This window comes from Cannabis sativa, chromosome 7 (genome assembly GCF_029168945.1).
Source record: "Cannabis sativa cultivar Pink pepper isolate KNU-18-1 chromosome 7, ASM2916894v1, whole genome shotgun sequence".
NCBI lineage: Eukaryota > Viridiplantae > Streptophyta > Magnoliopsida > Rosales > Cannabaceae > Cannabis > Cannabis sativa.
Window position 1 is genome coordinate 52741335 of NC_083607.1, and position 20394 is coordinate 52761728.

General features: G+C 35.6%; 2 protein-coding genes, 1 long non-coding RNA gene and 1 other non-coding gene across 8 annotated transcripts; 3 read left to right on the top strand and 1 right to left on the bottom strand.

Moving 5' to 3' along the window:
* The first annotated feature begins 1502 nt into the window (after nucleotides 1–1502).
* On the top strand, nucleotides 1503–1609 carry LOC115698372 (small nucleolar RNA R71). Its single transcript, XR_004008123.1, has one exon. It is a non-coding gene; the product is annotated as a small nucleolar RNA R71 (small nucleolar RNA).
* A 3845-nt stretch (nucleotides 1610–5454) lies between these two features.
* Nucleotides 5455–7601, top strand: LOC115696623 (uncharacterized). Its single transcript, XM_030623516.1, has 5 exons — nucleotides 5455–6121; nucleotides 6238–6295; nucleotides 6384–6764; nucleotides 6848–7103; nucleotides 7281–7601. Exons 1-5 carry the CDS (start codon nucleotides 5455–5457, stop codon nucleotides 7599–7601), a joined length of 1683 nt encoding a protein of 560 aa, XP_030479376.1.
* A 5617-nt stretch (nucleotides 7602–13218) lies between these two features.
* On the bottom strand, nucleotides 13219–15371 carry LOC115697711 (monolignol oxidoreductase AtBBE-like 15). The gene has a single exon (XM_030624809.2). The coding sequence runs from the start codon at nucleotides 15177–15179 to the stop codon at nucleotides 13548–13550; it is 1632 nt and encodes a 543-aa protein (XP_030480669.1). The 5' UTR covers nucleotides 15180–15371; the 3' UTR covers nucleotides 13219–13547.
* Nucleotides 15372–15988: 617 nt separating this feature from the next.
* Nucleotides 15989–19153, top strand: LOC115697712 (uncharacterized). Of its 5 annotated transcripts, XR_009688822.1 has the most exons (5): nucleotides 15989–16195; nucleotides 16929–17012; nucleotides 17921–18208; nucleotides 18374–18490; nucleotides 18606–19153. It is a non-coding gene; the product is annotated as an uncharacterized LOC115697712 (long non-coding RNA). The 5 variants fall into 5 exon arrangements; XR_009688820.1 differs by having other exon boundaries at nucleotides 17921–18490; XR_009688821.1 differs by having other exon boundaries at nucleotides 18374–19153.
* Nucleotides 19154–20394: the final 1241 nt, after the last annotated feature.

The window sequence follows — 20394 nt, forward strand, 5'->3', positions numbered from 1 at the left end:
TTAACTAAAGATAATGTCAATCAACAATCATCATCTCCCTAAATAGGAGTTTAGTTCATAACATCCATAATCAAATCCGTAATTAAAATTAAAACAGAAAATAGCATAGAAAAATTAAAGAAAAGAGAAAGAACTAGTTGAAGCAATTGATCCGGGTCGCCACAAGCTGCTCTTCTAGCCTCCTCCTTTGTTTATAGGGTTCCAAATCTGAATGAATCTCAATTTTCACGAACTCCCTCTATTTAAACTAAGTCTCATCTTTAAAATTTGTGAAATTACGAAACTGCCCAAAAATCCCGTCACTAGGTCCCCGTCGCGACGGGATATTTGCCCGTTGCGACGAAGGCTTAAGCAGAATTTTCCAAAACTCTCTGCCAATCCGCGTCGCGACAGGGACATTGTCCCGTCGCGACAGTATTAGGCAGCAAAATGTCTTGTTTATTTTTCTTCTAAATTCTTTCACCACTTGTCCTCAATTCTTGTATATACTTTCTTTAAACACCCGAGGAACTGAAACAAAAGAATCAAGCGTAAAATAGCCCCAAAATTAGAAACAAAGAGTGAAAACTAACTAAAAATACGACCCAAAACTTAGAATAATTTTAGCCTACCAGCAGCTTCTTGAATATTTCAAGAAATTTTGAAAACTGCTTGTCGAGGTTGTTCTTGCGGAGTCTTTGAGGGTAAGGAATTTTAATATGATGATCTATGTTGATCGGAGGCGAAGCTTCTTTCGGTGCAAGACCCTCGGTAGTCTTCTTTTCCTTTGGTGCTTGTGTCTGTGCCTGTTGATCCTGAACCACATCTCAACTGGTTGCTTGCCACTAGGTCCCTCATAACTCTTTCCACTCCTCAAGGAAATTGCTTTACATTGCTCTTTTCGTTTTGCCTCACTAGTGCTAGGTGAATTTCCTTGAGCTTGTTTTGCCACTTGAGTAGCCAATTGTTCCATCTGAGTTTCTAGAGTTTTAATAGAGGCTTTAGTCTCCATCATGAATTGGAGCAATAAGTCAGCTTGGATATTTAAGCCTCCACTAGGACTTTGTTGTTGCAGTTGTTGTTGGTTTTGTTGGGGCTGATTTCTCTGCTGGTAGATCCCCTATTGGTTGTGCCCATAATTATTTTTTTGAGAATAGTTCCCAATGGCTTTCGCTTGATCCATTGGCAAAACATCCACCGGGCATGTGTCATATGTGTGAGGGCCCCCACATAGCTCACAAGTAACTTGAGCCTGTTTCACCTGAGCAGTCTTCAACTTCGTCAGGGCCTCCACTTGGGCTGTCAACTTGGTGATAGCGTCTACCTCGTGCATACCAGCAACTTTCTTCGTTTGGCTTCTTTCAGTTCGCCATTGTTGGTTATTCATGGCCATTTCTTCGAGGAGATCATAGGTCTCGTTTGCACTTTTTCTCATAAATGCCCCACCAGCTGCAGTGTCTATAATTGTTCTGGTATTACCAATCATCCCATTGTAGAAATTATGAACCAACATCCACTTTTCGATCCCATGATGTGGACATTTTTTGATGAGATCTTTGAACCTCTCCCAAGCCTCATAAAGAGATTCATTGTCCAGTTGACAAAAATTATTAATTTCCCCTAGCAGCTTGGCAGCTTTTGCTGGAGGAAAAAACTTGGACAAGAACTTTGTCGCCTAATCCGTCCATGTTGCAATAGAGTTCGGTGGCAAGGAGATTAGCCAACTCTTAGCTCACTCTCTCAGCGAGAATGGGAAAAGTCTCAAGCGGATTGTATCATCACTAACTCCATTGACTTTGAAAGTCTGACATAACTCCATGAAATTTGACAAGTGCTGATTGGGGTCTTCAGAGGGGAGTCCACCAAACTGGACTGAAGACTGCACCATTTGGAGTATGGCTGGCTTTATCTCAAAGTTGTTTGCATCCACGACGGGTGGTCTTATACAAGATTGAACCCCCGTAAGAGTTGGAAGAATGTAGTCCCTCAAACTACGACCATTTGCTTGATCTTCAATGGCACAACCGTTATTACCGTTGTTGTCTCCATTGTCACCGCCATTAGCATTCTTAGCCATGATTTCTTGTGTTTCAGCAGTTGCTGAAACCCTTTCTTGCCTCATGTTTCTTCTATTTCTTCTACAGGTCTTCTCAAATTCAAGATCAACCCGCAGTATTACACTTTGTCCTTAACGTTGCATGCACCCTCAATTCCTGAAATAAGACAATCTTAAAGAAACAGATTAGCAATAAGCAAGAAAAATTAACCAAAGTAGAATTTAATATAATTTTTGTAATATCAATTTTTAAAAAACTCCCCGGCAACGACGCCAAAAACTTGTTACGAAATTTATAGAAAATACGCAAGTGCACGTAATCAAGTAGTAAACTCACGCAAGTAAGGTCGAACCACAGGAAATTGAACTGAATACCACTAAATTAGACTTATGATTCTATTTGGTAGATAAATAATTTTGATAGATTTTGAAATAAAGAAAAACTAGAAAATTAAAGAAAGCAATAAAGGTGTTTAATCAAGGATGAGAAATTAGGGAAAAGAATCATGTTGATTTAATTACCCAATTGTTAATGCTAATTACTATTCTCTTTCTTAATGTGAATGACAGATTATAAAAATTAACCTAACTCTTTTCAGATCTTGTAGGTCCTAAATCACATGTTATCTAATCATCTCTGAGATAGATTAACATATAATCAGCATTAAGCAATAATCTAAATGTCACAAAGGCTATGCAAATACTTTTGTTTCACATCAAAACCTAGTTTATCCAATTTTAGCATTCCCAATTCTCACTTTTCAGATTTTGAATTGGGATCATAGAACATGTAGAAGATGATCAATCTTAAACATGAAATTAAACAAAAATATGGATAAATTCAAAATCGAGAAAGGAGAAATAGCAATTATCATTAACCAAAAGTAATTTCAATCAACATTCATCATCTCCCTAAATAGGAGTTTAGTTCATAAAATAGATAATAACATCCATAATCAAAACTAAAACAGAAATTAACATAGAAATTAAGAGTTTAAGAAAGAACTAGTTGGTGATTGCATTCTGGATCGCCACCATTGCTTCCTCTGCCTCCTTCTTTCACTTTTGGATCCAATTTCTGCCTCCCTTCCTTCTAAAACACGAGCCCCTTAAATAGAAATTAGGGTTGCTACCTTTGAAAACGTCACAAACTGCCCAAAAATCTCGTTTTTCGCCCCTAGTCGCGACTACATAAAGCCTAGTCGCGACCATAGACAAAATACGAAAGAAAAAAAAAAAAAAAGCTCGCTGCCTGGCTCTTAGTCGCGACCATGAAAAAGGGTCGCGACCATGGAAAGTGGTGCTCGCGACTACTAAAGCAAAATTTGACAGCTTCAGCATCTTTCAGTAAAATGTGCATAACTTTCACATACGAACTCCAAATGAGTTGATTCAAGATTTGTTGGAAATAAGAAAAAGAAATCTAGAACTTTTATGCTTTGATATTTTCCAAAATCGGATCAGAACATATTCAAATTTAAGCTTGAAATTTCAGCTTTATTTTCTTGCAGAATTTTCTCCTTCTATAGATTGTTGTTTTCTGAAATTTGATCAATTGATACATTCCAAGTGTGAAACTTGAAACCAAAGTAAACAAGCATAATTCTATTCCTAATATAATAATAAAGAAGGAAAACGACTATAAAAAGTGACCCAAAACGTATGCTAAAAATAGCCTAACAAAACCCCTCAGAACCGAAATTCCAATTGGGAACCGGTCTACCGGTTGGGGCAGTTTTGGGAACCATAGTTTTTCTCATTTTTGAGATGTTTAGGGTATTTTCATGCTATTTATCGATAGGGAAACTTTTATTTTCAAGTTTCAGTCCCCGGAAAGTGATTTAGCGTGTCACTTACCTTTGATATGATTGATGTGATTTAGGAGCCTGTAATTCGTCGAGCAGTTGTTCCACTCAGGTAGGCCAGCACACCTGAATTCGGAATCAAGGTAAGATTGGTATAACAGTATACATATGTATTTACATGTTTAGCGTGCATGTTAGTAAGCCTGTTAGATTACATTAGATATGTATGTTGGCTTTTGTACTATCTGACAGTATCACATCGGTGTAACTAGAGTATGACTAGCATACTGAGTACAGGCTGATATTATGGTCGATAGTACCGTACTACTTGACAGTATCACATCGGTATGGTTAGAGTATGACTAACATACCGAGTATAGGTTGCAATTATGGTCAATAGTACCGTCGTATGAACGTTCTAGACTCATCACCGTGTGGGACACGGGGATTAGGGTTATGATTGGGTGTATGGGTGCTAGGTTATAACCCAAGTTATTTGTATATTATATGTTATGCTTTTCTTACTGAGTCTGTTGACTCACAGTGTTGTTGCTATGTGTAGGTAAGGGCAAAGCTAAAGTTGAGGAGCCGTGAGAGCGAGCAGATGAAGATTGTACATGTCGGGGCAGTTAAGCCTTGAGCGTACGATCTTTGTGACATCGAGGCTTTTGCTGTATAGTCGCTGGGTGACAAACTTTTGATTATATGTATAGCAAACTTTTATAGAGTATTTTGTAAATGGGATCCTGAAATATTATATATGTAATACTTTAATTTTTTTTTCAGTAAATAAACAAATTTTAATTATTCACGATTTTCAATAACCTCGTTGATTAGCAACGAGCTACACAGTACATTTAAAATCACGCTAACACGCCTTTAATAGTTAGGGTGTTACACCAGGCGTCGAGAAAACACAAAGGTATGAGCCCTTTACTAGCAAACATACATGTGTCCAAAAGAATAGGTGCATGATCAGACAACGTGATTGGGAAATTAAGAATCCTCGCTTCAGGAAATAAGGCAATCCAATCCATTGAGCTAATAGCTTTATCGAGGTGCTCTCGAATCAGACCTCCTTTAAACCTCTTATTGTGCCAAGTAATGTTGCATCCTTTGAATCTCAGATCAACTCCCTCTGTTCTACCAACAAACTTAGACAACCATCTTGTTTCTCTTTTAGTGACTCTATGCCCCCGCTTCTCTTCTTCACTACTAAGACAATTCAAGTCCAAAAACAATCTAAGGCTATTAAAAGTGTCCAATTTTAAGGACAAATTATTCCAGAAATAGTTTTTTTCTTCTTCTTCATAAGGAGTGGTATATGTAGCATAAAGCTTCCACATTGAACCCACTTGGTAATCCCACACATCGGCCTCTATAATACTATTATCAATATTAAGAATATTGATTTTAACTTCCTCATTCCACATTAGACAAAAATTCCCTACCAAACCAATAGCAGGGATACAAACCATATTATAGTAGCCTAAACAACGAGATACTTCCACCATTCTTTCTTTAGCCATTTTTGTTTCTATGAGAAAGATACACTTCGATTTGTATTTTCTCACCCAAGCCATCAAGCTTGATATGTTTAAAGCCTATGACAGCATGGAGTGGGTCTTTATACGTAGAGTGCTCTCGGCAAATGGTTTTGATGAAAATTGTTGTAATCTTATCATGAAGTGTATCACGAGTGTGTCTTATTCGGTGCTTCTCAACGGGAGTCCCATAAAGAAAATTGTTCCCCAAAGGGGATTTCAGCAAGGGGATCCTCTTTCTCCATTTATATTCCTCCTTTGTCATGACGTTTTATTGAAGCTTCTTCACAAAGTAGAGATGGAGGGTCGGGTCCATGGGATGAAAATAGCTCGGACAGCTCCTTCGATCTCCCATTTAATGTTCGCAGATGACACCATTCTTTTTGGGTGCATTGATGAAAGGGAAGTTGATACTTTAATTCAATGTTTAAATCTGTATGAGAGGTGGTCAGGCCAGGTGTGTAGTAAATCCAAGTTTAGTATTCTTTTTTCAAAAAACATGAGCTATGGAAGGAAAAAATTGATTTTGAATCAACTTAAGATTAAAGAGTCGAATGGGGAAGAACGTCATCTAGGCATCCCATTTGTTTTCAAAAGAAGAAAAATGAGCTATGGAAGGAAAAAATTGATTTTGAATCACCTTAAGATTAAAGAGTCGAGTGGGGAAGAACGTCATCTAGGCATCCCATTTGTTTTCAAAAGAAGAAAAAGAGATGACTATCGAAAGCTTGTGGATGGTATGAGACAAAGTTTGGAAGGCTGGAAGCTGAAACTATTATCGTACGTAAGTAGACTCACTTTGATCAAATCGGTAGCTGCCTCTTTGCCAATCTATGCTATGTCAACAAATAAGGTCCCTCTTGCTACTTGTCAAAGTTTGGATGGCCTGGTGAGGAAATTTTGGTGGACAGGTAATATGGAAAAAGAAAGATTCATGTCCTTTAGATCGTGGGATCTCATCTGTTAACCGAAAGTCCATGGAGGTTTGGGTTTGCGTAGGTTTGAGGATATGAACAAAGCCTTGCTATTGAAACTTGCTTGGAGTATGGTAAATGATACCTCTAAGTTGTGGGTTCAATGTCTCTTGCAAAATCATTGTGGATCGCAAAATTTTTGGTCTGTGGAGCATATATCAAATGAGTCGACTATTTGGAGGGGTATTTTGCACTCTAAGGATATCATTCTCAATGGTTCGGTATCCTTGGCTGCTGCTGGTGACTCTATTGATGTATGGAACCAACCTTTGATCCCTTGGTTGGATTTTAAGGAGTTCCATGAACTAATGAAGAACTTGAGAGGTAAAGGTTTCACCATGAAAACAATGGCAAACATTTCAACTGATAATGAATGGAATTGGGAGATGATTTCCCAAATCTTTGGGTCGAATCTTGGTAAAAAAAATTCCTTGATATCCCAAGAGTTCCATTATCTATTGGTGACCAACATATTTGGAAACACAATAGAAATGGAAAATTCTCGGTAAAGGATGCCTACTTGGTTGATCAAGCTGAAAGATTCTGTCCTAAGAAAGATTTGTGGAAGTGGATTTGGCACCCTTCTATGCATCCAAAAATTACAATTATGCTTTGGAGGATCCTAAACGAAGCGCTCCCTATAAAGACGAGGCTGCCACTTGTTGTGGATAAAAACAATTTCTTGTGTGATGGTTTGGAAGAGAGTTCCCTTCATCTTTTCAAGGAATGCAGTTTTGCTAAAGCCGTATAATTCTCGAGTCCTTTCCCTTGCCGTATTGATACATTTCCTGGAGACTCTCTTCTGCAAACCTTAGAGGTAATGTCTTAAAATTCTCCCAATAGTTGCAAAAGGCTTATCATACTCTATTTTGGTTGTGTGGCTAATGTTATTTGGCAGTATAGAAATTTGATTTGACTTAAGGGAGGTGCTATCGATTTGGGCACTGCAATACAAAAAATCAACAACCTCTTCAATGAATATTCTGAGCTGGTTACTACTGATCCGAAGAAAAGTTCTTTGACCCCGGGGTGCTTGGAGAAGCCCATCTGGGATGATACGAACATTGTGATATGTACGAATGTGTCTTGGGAGGCTGGTGTGGCTAGTATTGCAGCTGTGATGACGAATTGCAGTGATGGAACTTGGGCGCATTATTCTCTTCGAACAGCTGCTGAAACTGCTTTGGAGGCTGAAGCTCTGGCAATCAAAATGGCATTAACTTGGGTTGGTGCATCTTCCTAGAGTAATATTCATGTGTTTTTCGATTGTCAAGTTGCTAATCGTAATTTTTCCTTAAACAAGTGTATCCCTGATTGGAGACTCTTGCGTGTGTCGTTTTCGATTTTAGATTTAGTTACGAATTTCAAAGTCTATAAGTTTTCTTTCTTGAATCGGTGTTTCAACACCTTTGCGGATGGACTTGCTAAAAGCGCTAGGATCTCTAGTACTAATGCTGGTTTGATATTTGGGGAGGGAATTTCCCCTGTAATTCCCATCTTTTTTTCTTCGATTTAATGAACTAAGTTTCTTTTAAAAAAAATAAGAAGCCCAAACATTCTTACATGGGTCTTCGTTGGTGTGCAGACGAGTGTTTCAATGTACATATTATTGAAGCCAATATTGTTGCCCATTGACTCTCCAAACATGCTTTAGGCTTAGACATGGAAGAAATTTGGATTAGGCGTAGACCTGTTTATTGTTTATTGTACCCTCAGTTGCTTTTCTTCATACTAATGGATAGGTGATAAGACCCGAGAATTCTAAACTCAAGCACACAATGAAATAACAACAAATAGTTAAAAATAACAGCAATAGAAACAAGAGAATAGTAGCAAAATAGTAGCCAAACACTAAAAATATATGTATTATATGTATGAGTACAACAATTACAATTGGTGGGAGCCCTTAGGCCCCATTCGATGCAAAGAGTGATTTACTCAATACATTGCATACCCTCACTACTCCCTTACTCACTTATATATACTATTGTATTCCCTCCTAAACACTACCCCCAATACAAAGACTCAAATACCTTTTATTTAATATATGCTAGCCCACCATATTAATCCTAGGGCCTAATATTATCGGTCGCCCGAAGTTCACCTTGTCCTCAAGGCGACTGATGAAATCACCCATGAGAGCCCCATGTTGTGTGCGACCTCTGTCAACGAACTAGACTAGTAATGTGGTATTTTGTGATGTCCTGGATGCACAGTCAGAATGTTGGTGCTGTATTTGGCACCCTCTATCGAAAATCCAACTCTGGAATGGCATTAGTAAAACACAAAAGTTCCACTTTGAAACAGTTTGTGATGTCCCCAATACCAGAAAATAGAGCCAAGGAAACTTGAATAGCTCTCCCACAACAATACCAGCAAGAACAAATCTGTCACCTATGGTTTTGTTAGAGTTGATGGACCGTAAGTCGCATGTCAAAGCTTCCTTTAGTCCATAACACCCCGTCCAGCTAGTTACGTAAGAAACTCCAACCAAGTGACCACCAAAAATTTCTTTGAAATGCAGAAAACTCGACCCTGGTCCCACACATGAAAGAACCAAATAGTTATGGAACTTACAAATTTTGATTGGTCGATAGAAGGGAAAACTCGAGAAAAATGAAGTTGTTTCTTTTCCATGGCTAGAACCACGGTAGCTGTCGCTGCCATGGGCGACCTAGAAAAAAAGTGTTCAAGTTTGAGCTTGGGTCCTTCCATCCATGGTAGATGATGATGGTAAGAGAAGGTACCCGGAAAGGCTCCATATCGTGATAGAAAGATAAAGAGGAAATAGGAAAATGGGCCATCATATTGGGTTGTACCTTTCTTGGGTCCAAAAGGGCACATTCATTAATTGAAAAAAAGTAGAAAGTATACTATATATATAAGAAAATTATAAGAGTTTACATTTTTATGGAATAAATAAATGATGCTAAGGGATTATGATTTTTTTTTTACATTTATATGGGTTTTTTTTTTTTGCCATATTTTTTTTTTTTTTAAAAAAGATGGAAATCCCATATTTGTAAATAATAGTAAGTTTTGTTGGAAAAGTCGCCAAAAAAGTTACCGACACCGAAAAAGTGGCCAAAAAAGTTAGTGTCCTCGAAAAAATCACTAGAAAAATTATTGTCGCTGAAAAAGTCATCGTCGCTGGTAAAAGTCACTGGAATAGTCACCATAAGTAGATGTCTCAAATATAAACAAAAATAGAATCAGTTTTATAACATGATGAATGAAAATAAATAACACAAAATAACTCAAACCGGTTATAATTGAAATATAACCGGTTCTGTAACATAATGAATAAAAACAAATAAAACAAAATAACTCAAACTAATTATAATTAAATTAGAATCGGTTCTATAACAATATTACAATGAATAAAAATAAATAACACAAAATAACTCAAACCGGTTATATAAACATAATGAATGAGTATTTTTGATGTAGATATGGTATGGGTGTAATTATTTGGTGGGTTGGAGCATGTTGAATGGATATTTTTGTTTGAGCTATTTTATTTAACTGATTTTTTGTGTGTGAATTTTTAACTTAGTTGCTTTACGGAACCAGTTTTTTTGTCTTAAATTTTTAACTAGTTGATAAACATAACCAGTTTCTTTATATTATATTTGAGTTATTGTGTGTTATTATTTGTGTTTATTTATTTTGTTATGGAACTGATTCTTTTCATATTTATGCCTCAATATTTTTTGAAATTGATCTCCATTTTCTTGAAAAAAAAATTGTAATCGGTTTTATGAGGTGTTATATGTTATGAGATTTTTTTATTGAAGAACTAGTTTTGTTTTTAATTTATGTTTTAGTGTTTAGGAACTGATTTTTCCTTTATTTTTTAATTGTAATCGGTTTGATTTATTGTGTGTTACTTGTTTGCATTCATTATGTTATATAACCGGTTCTATTTTAATTATAATGGATTTTGAGTTATTTCGTGTTATTAGTTTTTATTCATTATAACACTGTTATAGAACCGGTTCTATTTTAATTATAATGGATTTTGAGTTATTTCGTGTTATTAGTTTTTATTCATTATAACACTGTTATAGAACCGGTTCTATTTTAATTATAACTGGTTTGAGTTATTTTATGTTATTTATTTTTATTTATTACATTATAGAACCAGTTATATTTCAATTATAACCGGTTTGAGTTATTAGTTTTTATTCATAGAACAATTATATTTTTAGTTATATCTGAGACATCAACTTCTGGTGAATTCGACGGTATCTTTTTCGGCTACAGTGACTTTTCCAGCAACACTAACTTTTTCGGCGCCGATGACTTTTCCGACAAAACTTATTGTTGTTTTACAAATATAAAATTTCTACGTTTTTTTTACAAAAATATGGCATAAAAAACCCATATAAATATTTAAAAAAAATCCATAACCATATAGTGTTATTTATTTATGCAATAAAAAAGTAAATTATAACCTCAATTCTCATATTTATGAAAATTTTCCTTGGAAAAATTAGGTGAAGACATGTGTTGTAGTGGGCTAGATTTGGAGCAAATTGAAATAAGTTGGGCCATTTGTGGAAGAGAAGAATGCGAGGTGACTTTTCATTAAATGGCACATGCTCTTTAATGATGTATTGTTTGGGCCTTTTATGTGAAGAAATTTTGGTTAAATGGGCTGTACTAGGATACCCATTGGACCTGCCCATTGAAATGATGAGTGGAGGTAAGGGTTTTGCTTAGGTGGGCCAAGTTTCGTGAGTTTGGATACGAACAAAGAGTTAATGAATTAGACCTTGTATGATAAGGCTTTGAGAAGTTTGTTTCACCAAAGTTATCTCTCGCAGGCACCATCTTCAACATCATCTCTTTTGCGTGAACTGTGGGGTCTGACCTTGACGATTTCTAACTCATCCCATTTGACGTTGGTGATGGAACTGCCTCTAGCGATCATTTCTTCTTTGGCCAGCGACGTTTTCCTCTGCTGGTTTTTCTCTGACATCGTATTCAGCCCATTTTCTTCTTTGGCCATTTTTCTTCTTCTCCGTTAGAGATGATCTCCGCAATGTTCTTCTCTACACTGATTGAGAATAAAGCAGTAAAGCACACAATGATTTACAAGCTTCATCTGCACTGAGAACACATCTTAGCCGACTAGTGCTTGGGTTCCCCAAACCAGGGTAATCACATCTACTAAATCCAAAAGATTTGTATTACAATATCCAGTTCACTCTTAGGAATTTAATACAATCTTTACAGCAATTAGTAATGAATTACCAACAACAATCAAGAGTCTTAGTTGTAAGAACACAATCCCTTGTGCAGCAACTGAGTTCGTCTTCGACATTTCTCTTCAATCTGAAATCCCTTCAGATTTGATGACGAAGATGACACTGAACTCCCTTCAGTCTGAACTCAGCAACGACAGGCTCTGATCTCCATCTTCAAGCTATATGATCAGACCTGTAAGAACAACAACAAGAAAAGCAAGATACTGCTCTAACTCACACGATAAACCTGAACTAACCAAAGATATGGATTTGATAGCTAATTCATTTACAGAATGAAAATGACTATTTATATCCAATAGTTCAGCCGACCTAACAAAAACTAACACCAATTGTTAAGTTATAACAAACTCACACAGATTATAACAGAAAGCAGATGTGCAGTTATAATAGACTAGAAGCACCAGATACGACTACACTTACTGTTCAAATAATCTACCAAAATAATAACACTTACAGAGTTAATGAATTAGACCTTGTATGATAAGGCTTTGAGAAGTTTGTTTCACCAAAGTTATCTCTCGCATGCACCATCTTCAACATCATATCTTTTGCGTGAACTGTGGGGTCTCACCTTGACGATTTCTAACTCATCCCATTCGACGCCGGTGATGGAACTTCCTCTAGCGATCTTTTCTCCTCCAACGCCAACTCCTTCGCTATCAAATCCTGCAGATATTTCTTGGCCAGCGACATTTTCCTCTACTGGTTTTTCTCTAACATCGTATTCAGCGCATTTTCTTCTTTGGCCATTTGTCTTCTTCTCCGTTAGAGATGATCTCCGCAACGTTCTTCTCAGGCAACGACACTGATGGAAGGGAATCTTCTACTTCTATTTCCTTACTGTATACCCGCGAGACCTCCTCAAGGAGCTCAATCATGGATGAACATGAGCGAACAAATGATGGCTCCGATTGAACAGAATCTGCAACCGCATTAACCTCAGCCTCGCTATCATTTAAGAACTCTGATTGTATAACTGCCTCATCACCATCAACATCTGACACCCATTGTGTCACACCTAGAATCGGTGGCGCTACTCCCTGAACTCGCTGGCTGTAGGTTAGAGAACCAGTGACGATTTCTCTAAAGCTATCAAGTTTAGCAAAGGCTCGTTTGTGTTCTCTTGTTGCCATTTCCATCTCTTCATCGCTTTTAACATCCGTCTCTAGTGTTGAAGGAGGTCCAGAAGTTAGATTCCACGCGTTGCGACTCTGAATTCCCTCTTGGTTGCGAATCCACACTGATTGCACAGCCTAGTGGATCCAGTCATAGAGATCGTTGTCCTCCGATATTGTTGCGACACGACTTCGAAGATCGCGAGAAAGGCGGAGTAACCATACTTGGCCGAGAATTACTTGATCCAAAAGCGAAGCAAGGTCCTCTAGTGTATTAAATTTAGATTGATAATAATAAGACTCCGATTTCCATTGTTCCTCTAATTTTTCCTCCATTCTTATTATCGGCATCCAAAGAACCTGATTCTGATACCAATTGATAAGACCCAAGAACTCTAAACTCAAACACACAATGAAACAATAGCATATAGCTAAAAATAACAGCAATAGTAATAAGTGAACAGTAGCAAAATAGTAGCCAAACACTAAAAATGTATGTATTATATGTATGAGTAGAGCAATTGCAATTGGTGGGAGCCCTTAGGCCCCTTCTATAGAAAAAGTGATTTACTCAATACATTACATACTCTCTCTTACTCACCTATATATACTATTGTATTCTCTCCTAAACACTACCCACAATACAAAAACTCAAATAACCTTTTATTTAATATATGGTAGCCCACCATACTAGCCTAATAATAGGTCCTTACACAGCATACTTACATGTGAGATGCAAGTACATAATCATCTATTCCGTCCAGCTTTAAATACATAAAAATAAAAGTTAAAGCAACTGTACTAGTAATTTAGAGGTGGAATACTTTGTTCATGCCTGAAGAAGTTATCAGGGTCAACTTGGCTCTTCACTTGCACCAATCTCTTAAAGTTATCCTTTTTGTAATACTTTATACCCCAATGATCACTACTTGTCAAAGTTAACAAGTTGGTGTTTTTCTCGTTAATCCCCAAATCAAGATCTCTGTAATTGACATAAGCTAGTCTTGGAGAGTTGGTAACATAAGGAGTCATGTACTCATACAACTCCCTAATCCAATCAACATGTCTTTCTGAATCTTCTTCATCTTCCCAGGTACTCAAATACTGAATCATGAAAAGAATTCCCTTTCTATGAGGGTATGGAATTTCTGTTTCCGAAATCTTACTCATCATTCCACCAAATGGAGTCCAAATCATAGGCTCGTTCTCTTCCTTCAACAACCTTGTCCACATTTCCTCGAGGGCTTCTTCAGGTATGGGAACTGTGACAAAATCTGTTTTGGCTTTGAAGTAAATTCTTGGTGAAGTTTTCACCTCGAGAAGGCTTTCCACCGGTTTGCCATATGAGAATAAGTAAAAAGCCGATTCAGCCCAGCTCATTTCCATGCAATCTTTCCTCTCCAAACCCAATTCAGGGAAACTTTTTTCGACAACTTGCAGGACTCTATTACAGTCCCCAAGAAATAGTGCGTTGTAATCAATCCTCAGTGTTCTCTGATTAACACTACTGTTGCAGCTTGAATTAATTACAGTAAAACGAACGTTCATGAAGAGATCTTCATCCAACTTATCCATAACTTGTTGCCATCGAGAGACAAGCTTCAAGGCCCCTTGTTCTAACGTCTTACCAATCTTAAAATGTGTGACTGTTTCAGGCACAGGTACAAGCCTAATCTTCCACCAAAGAATGATTCCAAAGCTTCCTCCACCGCCACCGCGAATCGCCCAAAACAAGTCTTCTCCCATCTTTTCTCTATCAAGAATTTGTCCGTTCACATCGACGATTCGTGCGTCGAGTACATTATCAGCTGCGAGTCCATATTTTCTCATCAAAGACCCATAAGCTCCACCAGTTATGTGCCCTCCAATTCCCACGCTCGGACAAATCCCGGCTGGGAAGCCGTGGACTTTGCTCTTCTGTGAAATTCTGTAGTAAAGTTCTCCAATTGTGGCGCCAGCTTGAACCCAAGCTGAGTTTTGTTCAATGTTAACATCGACTAGTCGAAGGTTGATCAGATCTATGAGAATGAAAGGAGTTTGGAAGTGGGAGGCAAAGGAGACTCCTTCGTAGTCGTGGCCTCCACTACGAATTCTGATATGGAAGCCTAGCTTTCTTGAGCAAAGCACGGCTGCTTGTACATGGGAATCATGGAGGGGAGTAAAGATGAATTGGGGTTTTGAAAATGAGGGTTCTAAGAACCTGAGATTAGATAGTGTAGAAGTTAGAACAGAAATGTATGAAGAAGTGTTTGGTGTGAAAAGGGTTGTGACTACTGGTACTGAAAGTTGAGAATTGATTGTCACACATTGAATGAAGTTTTGAGGTGTACTTGAATTTGATGATGAAGTTGCCCATGAAAAATTGGAGAGGAGAAGAAGAAGGAAATGTAGTAGTGGCTGGTGTACTGCTATAGATGATGATTTTGAAAGCATTATTTTAAGTGACTGACTTCGCTTTCCTCTATATTTTTAGCTCTGTTTCGATTATGTTTCAGACTTCAGAGGCCTAGTCAAGTTTTTGTTGCTGTAGTCGGTGAATAGTAACTTGATGAAGTTTTTGCTTTGATTTAATAGTATGGGTATGGATTTTTTTCCTTTGAATTAAAATAAAAATTGATTAATTTTAGATAGACTCACTGTGTTATGAAATTAATTATTCCTTGCAATTTACTGCTAAAGGATAAAGAGATTGTTTATGTTGGTATTCTGATGATTTTTTTTTTTTTTTGAATAAATCTGAATTATTAATTTGGTACCAATGATTGAACATATTATTTGTACATTCTGAGATATTTTAGTGGCTTTTGTAGTATTCTGTTACAAGTGTTAAGGTTCAATTCTCCATTAAACTAATTTGGCTTTGATAGCTTATGTTTAGTGTTAAACATTAAAATTATTAAATCAATTTTATTTTGATTGACAATTGCTATTCTTTTGGCTTACATTGATTTTTTTATCTCTGTTTTATGTGTCTGTACAGATGAACTTCAAGAGGCTTTTCCTCATTGATATCAAGATTGACATCAAGTTTGTTTATTTGAAAAGTAATTTATAACGTGGATTCATACTATGCACAAAAATCATATAGGCATGTGCTCCTCCCCTATCTAAACATAAAATTTGATTCAATCAAATATAGCTTTGTTATTTCTCATCAAGTTTTTCTTTAACTTATATCTCATCAAGTTGGTTGATCTAATATCTAGATTTCCTTTTTATCATGTAATTGCATTATTATCAGGATCTGAAGCAGTCCCTGCCCCTGATTTCTTCTCCGTCGACAATGCCGCAGCTGAACACTTCTACCTCCCGGTTCCATGCTCATTCTCGTGGAGCCGGGCCCAAGATACCGGCTCATGAGAACGAGCGGCGCCTTGAGGGTAGCTAGTTTCGTGGTAATATTAAAGACAAGAGCCATATGATTCAACTCCATAAATATACTACTGGAGGTATGTGGACTATGAACCCAACAATCCTTTTGAAGAAATAAGTTACAAAGATTGATGTGTTTCCCTATGCATTAAGTTCTCTTTTTGTTACTTTTTGAGTTACTCTTGATCTAAGTTATTTCTTTGTACTTTATGGAGTTCTTTTGTTTACATAAGTTATTTGGATCCTTTATGGAACATCTCAACCATATTTGATTAGATTGAAGTTGGAGAAATTAAAATGTATATGCCATTGAGTGAGAGTTTTTAGATAAATTGTTACTTACAGTGCCTCCAAGTAAATCGTGTAATGCAGTTGCACTCAGCGGAAACATGCACCGAAAATAAACATTGAACTGCATTTCTCATTTCACTTGTAGTCCAATCGCTTCACCTCAACATTTTCTTGTATTCCATTGCACACCATTGTCTACTACATTCCAACATATTCCAATTACTCTTTTTTTACTCATCTATATTTCATATTGGGGCCTTGCATTTAAAAGTTTCTTGAAGTGAGTGATTTCTGGTTCATTATTGTGCTTTCTATCCATTTTAGTATCATGTCGAGCTGCAGCTATTGGTTTATATTGCTAATTGGATATTGCAACTAATTGGCTGACATGTCTTGCTTTAATTTTTGTGTGCAACAAGGATTGTGGTACTACTAGAGTACTAGATTATCATGTGATTTTGTCCTCTTTCTCTTGAGTTATTGTTTCTTTCCAAAATTTCAATACAATTTGTTTTGTAGGCTCCTTGTCCAGACAATACCTATGGCGTTGATTGTGGAAGCGATCCAAAAGTTATTCCTAACCTCACATTTGAAGAATTTAAGGTTTGATTTGGTCACTAAAATGAAGAATTCTTGTTCTAATGCATTAGATTAGCATTGGCTTCCAAATTCAAGCTATAACTGCACAGATGTTGCAACTGTATATATGTTTCTTTTTCTTCTTAATTTATTATTGTTAATGGTAGATTTGTTAAGTTTTGCAGTATTTTTACCTAAATATTACCATCCCAGCAATGTCAGAATATGTTTTTATGGGGATGATGATATCAGTTAAGATGTCATTGAGCGTCTATGCATTTTTGAATTTCAGTTAAGATATTTGTAGGGTGTTAATATATATGCATTGATTTTTTATTGTATAATGATTTGAATATAGATAATAATAATCTCAAATAATAACTAATAATATTTTTTTTTAAAATTATTTATTGTATCATTTTTAAATAAAGTAAAGAAAATTTAGCATAAAACTAAATATACGTGCCTCGCACGTAACTTTCTACTAGTATATCTTTATATATTAAAAGTGCCTATCTAATGGCAATTCTTGATTTAACGATGTTATTTTATTTTCTCCGTTAACTTTAACAGAATATTCCCAATTAATTTATATTATTTTTTTAACAAAAATTTATTCAAAAAAACACAAATTCTGTTAACATAATATTATTTTATTAAAAAAAAAAACCACATTCGGTTAGACTTATTAGCTCCTAAAATATAAATTAAACCCTAACTCAATTCTTCAACGTGAACTACAACTCAACTCCCTCAATTGTTTCCGTCATTTCTGGGACTGTCGATTTTTTTGGCTTCATTCTCGCTATCGAGTGTATATTATTTCTCAGTATTCATCATCCTAAAAATCGCAGCTATTCTTTTTAAAATTTTATCTGAATTTTTCAATCTAACAATTTTTGAATGCTTTTTCTTTTTGGTTTGATGAGCAGAGGAGAAAACTGACGAACAAGAGCCTCCCAAGGAGGAAGAGGTGAAAACTGTTGATCAAGAGGCTTAGAAGGTTGAAACAGAGAAAGAGAAGGCTGTAGTTGTGGTGACCGAGGTTGCTTCTGTGGATGACGATGGCGTCAAGACTGTGGAAGCAATCGAAGAATCCGTCGTATTTGTAACCCCTGCCCCAGTCGACGAGGCAAGCTCATCAGCAAAAACAGAAGCGCGGAGGAACCGAAGAAGAAGGAAGAAGAAAAGGAAGAACAAGATCAATTGAACGTTTGGATGTAAGTGAATAAGATCAATTGTATATATTTCAATTAATTTCTGAGTAAGAAGCGGAGGCCTTGTGTTAATCTTGATGTTTTAGCATTTTTCATTTTTCTTTCTTTCTATCTGTTAATTTTTTAATCTGGAGATATGGATTTTAAGCTTCCATTGTTTGCTGGCAGCCAGAGCACCAGGGTAGTGGTCTTGGACCTGTTTTGGTTGCTGCAATCCCTACTATCTAGGGTAAATTGACAAGTGAATGTCGAGTCATGAGTCCGTACAATGCATTTCTTGATCATGTGACTTCTCTAATTGCAACTATTTTCCTTTGCAATAGATAATTGTTTTCTTTAATGTCTGACTATAGCAAATTCAAAATTCATATAGCTGACTTTTTTTTTTGTCAATTTGAAGATCGGAGATGCTGAGATCTTTGCAACTATTTAACCAGAAAGATGGAATTGTTAGAGTCCTATATAAATCCTGTGAGATAATTAAGCGCATTGACTCGTCGATTTTAATGATTTTGCTCATTTTTGCCACTTTTCTTGTTTCATTTGGGTTTAATTTTAACATTGGGCTTACCAATTTAGCAAATCATCAAATATATATTTTGCCAAGTCGTGTATATTTTTCTTTATGGAGAAGAAGAAGAGTAAGAAGAATCAGAAATGTGGTGGTGTGGATGAGCAAGTTGAGAAGAAGATATATCCGACTGGAGCTGAGCATTACGAGCTCTATGAGGAGGTTGGCCATGGTGTTAGCGCTTCTGTACATCGAGCTCTCTGTAAGCCCTTAAACGAGATTGTCGCCATCAAAATTCTTGATTTCGAGCGCGAGAATTGTGATTTGGTACTTTTTATTGTTAAATTTTTGAGATTTGGTATTGTGTAAAAAAAATATACACAAATTGCATATTAGAATCTGTAAAATTAAAAATATGGGTGATGATTTCGTTATTATTGTTTTGGTTAGTGACCAGAAAGTGGTAAAAATAGTCATAATTCTATTCTAGCTAGATACTCAATCTTTATGTTATGAGTGATATAAGGCAATGGTGGATTTGCTATTAAACTATATTGATTCAATACTCTATATGAATAGAAAAGTGGTGTTTTCTCTTGCTTATTTTAATTAATTAGAGCTACTGATCTAATAGCACAATATTTTAATAAAAGGGTGAACGAATCATACATAATTATCACTTTTTAGAATTATTTTCTTCTTTTTTCTTATATATATATATATATATATAGATACAGGATTTATTTATTGATTAACAAACAAACCTTCCCCGTAATTATTTTATTATTTATTTTTAAATAATATTTATATTAATTAATATATTTTCTCCCTCTGTATAAATATCACACCTCCTACCTATATTGCTACTCTTTTTTTTCTCTCACATTCTCTCTCTTTTGGAAAAAAAATCTTCTCAAATCTGTTGTGACTCAAATCTGAAACGATCAGAATCAAGAAAGAAGAAAAGAATGAGTTATCATGAACCAGCCTCAAAGAAAATGTTGTTCAAAAAATGGTGAGACAGTGAAAAGAAAAAAAAAAAACTCTTACAAATATTTCTATTTTAATTTTTATATAAATTATTTATTAATTTTTGCAGGACGAACACCGTTACTGCGAATGTTAATTGGGAAACAAAGTACGCTACCCATCAGATCCGTTTTGATGTATTTACTGCAAGCTCTTCTCTTTGATTTATCATTAATATGAAGTCTCTTTCAATCTTCTAAGTGTAACATGTTTTAATCATAATTGTAAGTACAGTGCATAAGTACTTCTAATATTACTAATTTTTTAGTATTATATATAACAATGTGTACATCATAAGTTTATATATACAATTATGGTATTCTTAACAAGTCTATTTTTATAAAACAAATAATAAAAAAATATTTTACAATTAGTTACCGAATTTTTTTAAAAAAAGTCACTAAAACTTAAATAAAAATAATATTTACGTGGCTCGCCACGTAACTTTCATCTAGTATATATATATATATGTGGAGGAGGTTTCAATGGTAACATTAAATATGTAACCATTATGGTTACATTTTTTTTAGTCATTAGATTACTATTGAATGTTTGTGATTAATTTAGAAATTAAATAAAAATAAATAATAATTAACTTATAACCTAATAGTCACTTAAATTAATTTTTTGTAATTTATTATTAAATAAG

What these genes read in the sequence shown, in the direction of transcription:
- LOC115696623 (XM_030623516.1), top strand. Translation starts at nt 5,455, where the DNA reads ATGGAGTGGGTCTTTATACGTAGAGTGCTCTCGGCAAATGGTTTTGAT. An exon ending in GAGGAAATTTTGGTGGACAG is followed by an intron (nt 6,296 to 6,383) that starts GTAATATGGAAA and finishes GGGTTTGCGTAG; the next exon opens with GTTTGAGGATATGAACAAAG. An exon ending in AATGCAGTTTTGCTAAAGCC is followed by an intron (nt 7,104 to 7,280) that starts GTATAATTCTCG and finishes ATTTGACTTAAG; the next exon opens with GGAGGTGCTATCGATTTGGG.
- LOC115697711 (XM_030624809.2), bottom strand. Translation starts at nt 15,179, where the DNA reads ATGCTTTCAAAATCATCATCTATAGCAGTACACCAGCCACTACTACAT.